Raw genomic sequence first — 9,743 nt, forward strand, 5'->3', positions numbered from 1 at the left:
CCCAGGAAGTGGGACTTGGGGGCCCCGGGGTCCTGGGGCCGGGAGGCACACTAAGCCAAGGCCCGAGGGAGCCCCGTACACCAGCACCCCACAATGCCAGCCGGCGTGTCCTCCTGTCCTAGTGTCTCGGCCACGCGTGTCTGAGTCGGGCTGAGCAGAAACACATGCTGTTCACGATTTCTTGTGGATTTTACTGTTTGGCTTTCAAATAAAGACCCTTTTTTAAAGCCCCTTTCCTCTGTGCACAAATCCCCAGCGGGGCGAGGCCTAGCCCAGGCTCCGCCCCCAGCCCTGCTCCAAGCTTCTGGGACGGCGGGCACCATGTGCACCCTGGGCTCCACAGGCACCACCTGCTGAGGCCCAGGCACGGTCTGTCCTCAGGCCCTGGGCTGTCACTCAGGCACAGCGTGTCCTCAGGCCTCAGCAGGCGCTCAGAGCTCCTCCCGCACCTCGCGCAGGGCGTCCTCCATGGTCAGCGGCGGCGGCCGGTGGCGCCTGATGTACTGTGGGGCACAGGACAGGCCTGTCAGCGGGGGTCCCTCCCCTAGCAGCCCGCCTGGCAGAGGAGCTGGACCCCAAGGGAGGGAGTGCTTGGGACACCCTGGAACACGGACTTAGAGGGGGCGGCAGTGTCCTGCGACCGCCCGCCTCGGGCCCGGTGGTGGGCGGAGTCCGCCGTCACATCAGGGCGGCTCAGGCGCCACAGCTGGATTCCAGCTCCCTGCCCACGGGCGCCCCGTGCAGTGGCCAGACCGCGCACGAGGCCCACAGTTCCAGGCAGCTGGGCAGGGAGCCAGTCCGGGAAAGATGGAGCTCCGCAGTGCAGTCACATGAGTACGGAATCACTGTCTAGTGCGATGCACCTGCCGGGAAGCTGTCTCTGCAAGTATCCAGTTCTGGAGCCATCTGCCGCATTGTTCACCCTGGCCTGAAACTACGGAATGCTACAAGGGACACATTTCTCTAGTTGCTAAACGCTTGGTTTTGGTATGCAGGTTAAAGTTGGTGGGGAGGGAAAAGATGGGGGCCCGGGCTGTGACAGTGCGTCCCTCCCCGCCCCTCTCCGCGGTCACCTCTCTGACGTCCTCCAGGGTATGGTAGTGGAAGGAGTGACCATCCAGGGACCGCAGCAGGGACGCGTGCAGGTGCCGGCTCGCCTCGATGAACTTCTGCGTCAGGCGCAGCTGCTGCCCCAGCAGGTCCTGCAGGGCCACGGTGGCCGGGCGCTGCGCTGCCAGGGCTGCCCGGGCTGGTCACAAGCTGTGCGCCACGGCCCGGGGCCCCAGCCCACAGCAGCCTCCCTGAGACCGTGCGATCATTATGTACAATATCCCCCTTGGTGGGGCGGATGCGATGGCTCATCAGGCCAATCCTCTGACTGCAAGAACTGACATCCTATACAGGCACTGGTTCGTATCCCGGCAGCTCCACTTCCCACCCAGCTCCCTGCCTGTGGCCTGGGAAAGCAGTGGAGGACGGCCCAAAGCCTTGGGACCCTGCACCCATGTGGGAGACCCGGAAGAAGCTCCTGGCTCCTGGCTTCGCATCAGCTGCAGTGGCCACTTGGGGAGTGACCCAGCAGGTGGAAGATCTCTCCTTCTAACTCTTCACTTGCAAACATGTGAAATGTGTTTGGGAAAATTACTTCAAAATTAAAAGAGAAAACCACTTCCCATCTCCTGGGAAGTGCGGGCATTTCCGGGGTGCCTGTGCAGAGGGGCCCCAGTGGGCCCAAGTATGCGGCATGAAGAGCTCCATTTCTGTGAGAGCCATGCACCTGCCTTCCGTGAGCTGGTGGGAGGGAGGCAGGAGGCCTGGGCGGCCCCCTGCTCCTAGCCAGCCCAGCATGGCTGTGGCCGCCACGGGCTCTTGGACATCTCTCCAGTAAATGAAATTCTACATGTTCTATAATGTAGGTTTTTTATTATTATTATTGCAAAGTCAGATATACAAAGAGGGGGACAGACAGAGAGGAAGATCTGTCCGATGATTCACTCCCCAAGTGGCCGCAATGGCTGGAACTGCGCCGATCGAAAGCCAGGAGCTTCCTCCAGGTCTCCCACACGGGTGCAGGGTCCCAAGGCTTTGGGCCGTCCTCCACTGCTTTCCCAGGCCACAGGCAGGGAGCTGGATGGGAAGTGGGGCAGCCAGGATAAGAACCGGCGACCATATGGGATCCCAGCGTGTGCAAGGTGAGGACTTTAACCACTATGCAGTTGCACTGAGCCCTATAACGTAGTTTGAAAGCATAGCATCAATTAAGGGACCGGTATTTGCGGTGGGGTACATTAAGCCGCCGCCTGCCAGACTGGCATGCCCTGAGGGTTCTGGTTCAAGTCCCGGCTGCTCCACTTCTGATTCGACTGCTTGCTCGGGCAGCAGGGCGGCCTGAGGGCTTTGGCCGCCGCCCCCGTGTGGGAGACCCCAATGCAGCTCTTGCATGCAGCCATGGAGGACAGCAAGTAGTAGGTGAAGATGTCTCTCTGTCCTCTCACTTCAAATAAATACATCTTCAAAAAGATAGAAGGATCTAAGCCCTCACATCGGGCACCACACCGAGGTCCCTCCCAGCCCACCTCCTGGGTCATCACAGCCCCACACCGCCTCCTGGGGTCCCACCCAGTCCCACATCTTCTGGGTCATCACAGCCCCACACCACCACTCCACACGCACCTCCTGGTGTCCCACACAGCCCACCTCTTGGGGTCCCACCCAGTCCCACATCTCCTGGGGTGTCTCAGCCCCACCCCCGCCTCCTGGTCAGCATGCAAGAATAGGGGTCACCACCCCTCGGAGAGCAGGGGCGGACACCCAGGAAGGGCTCCCTGGGCGAGTTGTACCTTCTAGCGTGTCTGTGCTGATGACATGACTCGCGATGGGTGCTGGGTCCACACAGGCGCCTCCCAGGGTGGCCAGGCTGGCTGCTGTGCCAAGGACACGGGAGGGTGAGCAGAATGCGGGCACGGCGGGGAGCCACAGGCACTGGCTCACCACCCTCGGACCAAACAGCCACCACGCTTTTTTTTTTTCTTTAAAGATTTATTTCTTTTTACTGGGAAGCCAGATTTACAAAGAGCAGGGGAGACAGAAAGGAAGATTTTCCATCTGCTGGTTCACTCCCCAAGTGGCCACAATGGCCGGAGCTGAGCCGATCTGAAGCCCTGCTTCCCATCCAGCTCCCTGCCTGTGGCCTGAGAAAGCAGTGGACAGGAGCCTTGGGACCCTGCACCCGCGTGGGAGACCCGGGAGAGGCTCCTGGCTTCAGATCAGCTCTGGCCGTTGTGGCCATTTGAGGAGTGAACCACCAAATGAAAGATCTTTCTTCCTATCTGTAAATCTGATCTGCCTTTCCAATAAAAATAAATAAATCTGAAAGGAAGTTAGGAAGGAAGCCAAGGAGTTGGTTTTCCCTGCCCTTGGAAGTCACACAGGACCATGCTGGGAAGGGCTAACAGCCTTGTGAGCTGAGTGGGAGACCTGTGGGGGCAGCCGGGACCGGGGGCAGCGTGGACCCCATGGGGGAGCAAGCCCCAGTGACAGGGCAGCCCTCGGAGCTGTGCAGCGGAGCCAGGAGCCAGGTGAGGCTGAGGCTCCGATGTGATTCGCAGTTCGCAGGGCCCAGCTGGAACAGCAGAAACACACAAGACTGCCCCACTCCCGCCGTGCCCACTGCCAGGCCTCCGGGCAGCAGCTCAGGCAGGCGGCCCCCACCCCTGCTCCCGGGGCAGCCACGCGCACCTGCCGTCCACGGGTAGCTGAGCGCGCAGTCCAGGGTCTGCACTGCCGTCTCCTTGACAAGGCCGCTGGGCGCGGCCCTGCTGCCCTTCCTCCGGGGTGCCGTGCGGGTGGGTGGCCCCAGGCTGGAGGACTCTGACCAGGGCTCCACAGTTCTGTCGGGACGCTCCAGGGACGGGGTGGCGGGCTCGCTGGCCGAGGGACTGGGCAAGCTCTCAAAGTCCTCAGAGTAGGCCAGGGTGTGGGCCACGCTGTCCCGGGGGGTGCCAGGCGCCAAGCTGGCACTCAGCTGCTCTGACGTGGCACTGTCAGAGGGTGGCGTGTCCTCGTCCCGGGAGGCGGCTCCTCCGCAGGCAGATGTCCGGGAGCTTGACTGTGACCGCCTTTCGGCAGAGGGCACGGTGTGGCAGCTGTCATCGGGCGGCTGCGGCCTCAGGGCACCTCCTGCCTGACAATGGACATGGCACGGGTCAGTGTTCTTGGGAGCCGTGGCTGGGAGACACTCAGGTGTGTGTCCGTGGACGGCCCGGACTCAGTAGCTTTCAGACACATGGAATTTCTGTACCACTTCTACTCTTGGCTTCTTTCTAAGATTTCTCAAGAGGCAGAGAGAGGGAGAGAGAATCTTCCATTCACTAGCTCACTCCCCAAGTGGCTACAACAGTCAGAGGAGGCCAGGCTGAAGCTGGAAGCCAGACACTCCATCCGGGTCCCCCACGAGAATGCACGGGGGACCTGCGCCCACCGCCACTGCCTTCCCAGGTCCCTGAGCTGGGACTTGAACCAGTACTCCTGTGGGGTGTTGGCGCTGCCCCAAGGAGGCTCAGCAGGTCACAGGGGCTTCCTGCGTGGGTTCCGATGTGTTCCCTCGAGGGTCATGCGCCACACAGGCCCACTTCCCGTTCTCCCCCGTCCAGCAGTGAGGAGCGCGACGGTGGAGGCTGATGCTGCTGTGGACGGCAGGACCCCCTCGACCAAGCTGAGGGCACCCCATGTCACGCCTCAGGGCTCTGCCAGCCAGAAGCCAGCCTGGGCTGTGGGTTCTAGGCTCCAGTGCCAAGAGGCGGAACCACCGTGGGGAAGCCTGCGTCGGGGCTGTGTGACAGTCCCACCACTCGCACATCTGCCAAGTTCAAACGCTAAGACACACACGGGGTGAGCGACAGAGCAGCAGTCACGCCGGGGGTGGGGGTCTCGCGCTGGGGGCAGTGTGTGAAGCTGCCGCTCTGAATCGGAGCAGCGGTTCGAGCCCCGCCTGCTCCCTGCGCATGTGCACCCAGGAGGTGGCAGGTGGTGGTCTGAGTGCCTGGGCCCCTGCACCCACGGAGTAGACACGGAGAGAACTCCTGGCCCCTGGCTGTAGCCTGGCCCTGCCCACTGCGGCCATCTGGGGAGTGAGCCAGCAGACAGGCTCTCTGTCATTTTATGTTTAAATAAACAAGTAAATCTTTAAATCGACATAAAAGAAAACAAGGCAGTGGGACTTGGCAGCAGAGCAGAGAGCAGCGTGTGCGCTGGCGAGCACAGCTGGTGGGCCCCGGCGGACCCAGCGCCAGGCACGGGGCACATGCGCGACACCCCCTCTCCCGCAGCTTCAGCCTCCGACCACCTCACCTCGGGGTCCCCCCCCGCAAGGCACAGGACCTGTGGGCCTGGACCCCTCGGCACCCAAGGACACGGAGCAGTGTGTGTCCCAGGCCTCTGTCCACCAGCGATGCCCCAGAAGGCCAGGATGGAGAAGGCCCTGGCCTGCAGGAAGCGGGCTGAAGCCCCCAAACTCGGCAGGAACGTACCTGCTCCTCCATGTCAGACTCGGCACTGGCCGCAGGGCCCAGCTCGTCCAGGGACAGCAGGTTGATTCTGAAGTCTGCAGGCAGGGATTGGAAGGAAGGTGCTCAAGCCTGGAAGTGCACCTGGCATCCGTGAACCTGCCCCAGGACAGGCGCCCCCTTTTTCCCACAACAGAAATCCTAGGTTATGTCGGGCACGCGGCCGCAGCAACACTCAGCCCTCCCTCCCTTCAGGTCCTGCCCCCCTCCACTGCAGAGCCAAAATATTTTAAATATTGGAGGGGGACAGAGTGGCAGCACTGTGGCAGAGTGGTTAAAGCCACAGCCTCTGACACTGGCATCCCACATGGGCATTGGTGTTCAAGTCCCAGCTGCTCCACTTCCCATCCAGCTCCCTGCCTGTGGCCTCAGAAAACAGTCGATGACGGCCCAAAGCCTTGGGACCCTGCACCCACGTGGGAGACCTGGAAGAGGCTCGTGGCTCCTGGCAACCGGGGATGGCTGCTCCGCTCCTGCTCCGAGACCCGGCTGCCGTTTGCAGCCCGGAGCTCAGTCCACTGCGGCCTTTTAGGCAGTGGATGGAAGATCCCTCTCCCTCATTTTGCCTTTCACGAAATGAGATTTTCACTTTCTCTTTTTTGGAAAGTCAAAGGTTTTTCGGCCGGGCCAGACAGGAGCCAGGAACCTGGAGCTCCATCAGGGTCTACCACATGTGTACAGGGACCCAAACGTTCGGGCCACCTTCTCCTGCTTTCTTGGGTGCACACGCAGGGAGCAGGACCGCAACTGGAACTCGGACTGGGCACCATCTGCCTCCATGGGATGCAGGCACTGCAAGCACAGATTAACCCACTACGTCACTTTCAGCCCACACACATTTTTTTCCCTACACCAATTATGAAAAGCTGTTTGGTTCACAATAAACTAATGCTTTAAATTCAATTGTCGGGCCCGGCGACGTGGCCTAGCGGCTAAAGTCCTCGCCTTGAACGCGCTGGGATCCCATATGGGCGCCGGTTCTAATCCCGGCTGCTCCACTTCCCATCCAGCTCCCTGCTTGTGGCCTGGGAAAGCAGTCGAGGACGGCCCACAGCCTGGGGACCCTGCACCCGCGTGGGAGACCCGGAAGAGGTTCCAGGTTCCCGGCATCGGATCGGCGCGCACCGGCCGTTGCGGCTCGGTTGGGGAGTGAATCATCGGACGGAGGATCTTCCTCTCTGTCTCTCCTCCTCTCTGTATATCTGACTTTGTAATAAAAATAAATCTTTAAATAAATAAATAAATAAATTCAATTGTCTGTGAGTTTCTGACACCCCCCGCCGCCATACTTCACGCAAAAGCCCAGGGGAATGCCTGCTTATATGCGAAGTATTCTCTGATCTCAGCATCTGGAGAGGGCTGGGCGCGAGACAAGGCGGATGCGTTACCATCGAGGCTGTCATCCGTGGCTTCGGATGGCGGCTCCTCGGTGGGCCCCGTCTTGCTGCTGGGGGAGGACGCGAGCTTGATGCAGCCCATCTTGGAAGGCACCGACTTGCCAAAGGCGCCCATGATGGACACGGATGACGCATGTGAGGCTGTGTCCTCAGAAGCGGCCGGCCCAGGAGATGGGGTCGCAAGTCGGGCTGATCGCACACAGCGCCAACGTGATGGCTGGGAGGCCTTGGAGCTGCTGGAAGCTTTGGCCTTCGGCGGATGCGGGGTTCCTGGCAGAGTCGGGCTCCGTGCCTTCGCCGGCAGAGAGAAAAGGACACAGGATGAGCCAACGCGGGGTGACCAAGAGTCACAGCGGTGTGGGAGGCAGGCCGGGACGTCCAGCTTGCATCCTGGAGGGCGGGCGCCGGGCAACCAGCGACGCCCGCAGGCCACATCTCCCTGTCGGAGAGGCTGGGTCCAGCTCCCTGCTCCTGAGGACCAGGGCAGGCAGCGGGTGTGACCCACGTGGGAGACCTGGGTGGAGTAACTGTCTCCAGGCTTCCGTGGAACCGTCCGAGCCATCCGGCCACTGGAGCGCTGAACCAGCGCACGGAAGGTCTGTCTCTCCCGTTCTGCCAGCTCATCTCTCATATTTTCAGGTTTTTCTGAATTCCAAAGGCACATTTAGAAAAGAGAGGAGGAAGATTGGGAGAGAGAGAAACAGAGAGAAAGAGGGAGATCTTCCATCCACTGGTTCACTTCCCAAGGGCCGCAACGGCTGGAGCTGAGCCAATCTACAGCCAGAAGCCAGGAGCTTCTTCCGGGTCTCCCCCATGGGTGCAGGGTCCCAAGGCTCTGGGCCGTCCTCCACTGCTTTCCCAGGCCACAGACAGGGAGCTGGATGGGAAGTGGAGCAGCCGGGACATGAACCAGCGCCCATGTGCGACTCCAGCACTGAAGGGGGACAGAAGGCCTCTTACCCTGACTTTACCACCAGCGATGCCCGGATCCCTGCGATTCATCCCTGTTTCCTTAGAAGATTCCATCAGGCTTCCCAGCAGGTGTCTTATCTCCTCTTCATCACTGTCCAGAGAGTCCAACCTTCTAGCAGGTTCTTCCGGTAAGAGTGGCCGGGGACCCTTTCCTTTGCCAGTGGACGGTGCGGGTGCCGTGTCTGAGATGGGGGGCCCCTTCTTCTTCAGGAACCGACGGATACTCCTCTCGCTGTGGGGACTTTCCCAGCCTTCCTTCTGGAAGCTTCTGTCTGTCTCGTGCGGGGCAGGCTTGACCGTGGTGTCCCCGGAGGGGGTCCTGCCCGTTGTCCCCGGGGGTCGGCCCTCCGGGGTCCTGGGCTCCGAGCTGGCGGGTGCCTGCCGGCTCTGGATCTTCGTTTCCAGCTGAGCCAGCTTCCTGAGCGCAGCGTGGGCTCGGGCTGTGGACGGCGTGCTCAGGGGTCTGGCCGAGGGGCCAGCCAGCTCTTTGGCGAGGCAGGAGTGCTGGCCTGCGGGGGCCGCGTTTCTCTGGAGCAACCTGCTGGGGCCCGGGGCCAGGCGGGTGAGACCGGAGCTCGTTTTCGAGTTGTGGATCTCTTCCATCTTGGAGTCTCGGAAGGCAAAGTCGGTGAAGTCGCCGAGGCTGCGCAGCGTGGAGCGGCCGAGTTTCCTAGCGGCAGGCATCCTGCAAGGACGAAAGCAGGACAGGACCCAGGATGCTCGGGGCTGCGGCCGCCTGAGCCCTGCCCCACACAGCCGAGGGCCCCAGCCCGCCCGCTCCTCCACGGCCTGGCTCCTGGACCACGGCCCTCTAATTCTCTACCAAGAAGTCTACACACACACCCTGAGGCTGAGCATGTTGGCACCTCCAGGGACCTGGCATGGCCATGTCAGAGTGGCCGCTCCCTGAGGGGGCAGCAGGAGATGGCTCGAGGGCTCTGAGCCTTTGCCAACCACCGCAGAACCCCGAGGGGCTCCCCGCACGTGCCTTCGGGTTCACCCCATCTTTGCTGCTCTTGGCAGGAGTGAACCAGAGATGGAAGGTGTCTCTCCCCTCCTCTGTCATTTTGCCTTTGAATAAACGGTTTAAAAATTTGGATACTTCACAGGACTCCCAAAAAACTCTCATTTCTTCACATAGGGGGTGTGGACCTCTGGGATCCCATAGGGGCACTGGTTCTAATCCTGGCGACCCTGCTTCTGGCTCCTGGCTTCGGATCAGCTCAGCTCCAGCCGTTGCGGATCACTTGGGGAGTGAATCATCGGAAGGAAGATCTTCCTCTCTGTCTCTCCTCGTCTCTCTATATCTGACTGTCCATTGTTAAAAAAAAATTTTTTTAAAACACCCTAAGTAAGTTATAGACGCCGAGAGCCCATCCAGGGTTGGCCGGAGGACAGCAGAGGGACGCGCGGGAGGAACGGAAAACTTCTCCGAGTCGGACACGCCGGGACTTGGACATCGAGGGTCCGCTCCAAGGAAAGGTGGTAAAAACTACTTCAGGAAAGCTGCTAAAACAAACCCAGACATGCCCGCCTGCGACCGCCCGCCGCCCTGCCCGCCCCCCGCTCCTCGGGGCTCACTGAGGGGACAGGCCCCCGGCCTCGACGCCGCCCCCATGGAGCACCCCGGACGGCCCACCTGCACCCGACCCGTCCATCCATCTGCCCAGGTCCGGCCCGGCGGCCACGCTTGGCCAGGCCTCGGGCCTTACGGGAGTCCGTCACCCAGGGCAACCGCGCCAGATGACTACATCACCCAGAAGGCATCGCGCGCCACGGCCCATGGAGCACCCCCGGCTGCCCTCGCGGT

General features: G+C 61.4%; 1 protein-coding gene across 1 annotated transcript; it reads right to left on the reverse strand.

Annotated features, from left to right (window-relative positions):
* Positions 1-400: 400 nt before the first annotated feature.
* Positions 401-9,734, reverse strand: C33H19orf44 (chromosome 33 C19orf44 homolog). The gene is made up of 8 exons (XM_004595823.2): positions 9,573-9,734; positions 7,922-8,618; positions 6,953-7,253; positions 5,529-5,602; positions 3,739-4,183; positions 2,841-2,924; positions 1,074-1,240; positions 401-503 (listed from the first exon to the last, which is right to left on the reverse strand). Exons 1-8 carry the CDS (start codon positions 9,593-9,595, stop codon positions 432-434), a joined length of 1,863 nt encoding a protein of 620 aa, XP_004595880.2. The 5' UTR covers positions 9,596-9,734; the 3' UTR covers positions 401-431.
* Positions 9,735-9,743: the final 9 nt, after the last annotated feature.

The sequence above is a fragment of the Ochotona princeps genome, chromosome 33, assembly GCF_030435755.1.
Source record: "Ochotona princeps isolate mOchPri1 chromosome 33, mOchPri1.hap1, whole genome shotgun sequence".
Taxonomy (NCBI): Eukaryota; Metazoa; Chordata; class Mammalia; order Lagomorpha; family Ochotonidae; genus Ochotona; species Ochotona princeps.

Bases quoted from the DNA above. Each gene is read 5' to 3' on its own strand.
- C33H19orf44 (XM_004595823.2), bottom strand. From the start codon at position 9,595: ATGGATGGACGGGTCGGGTGCAG. The intron at 7,254-7,921 runs GTAAGAGGCCTT...CTGCCGGCGAAG, and splicing joins TCGCTGGTGGTAAAGTCAGG to GCACGGAGCCCGACTCTGCC. The intron at 4,184-5,528 runs GTACGTTCCTGC...GTCCATTGTCAG, and splicing joins AGTCTGACATGGAGGAGCAG to GCAGGAGGTGCCCTGAGGCC.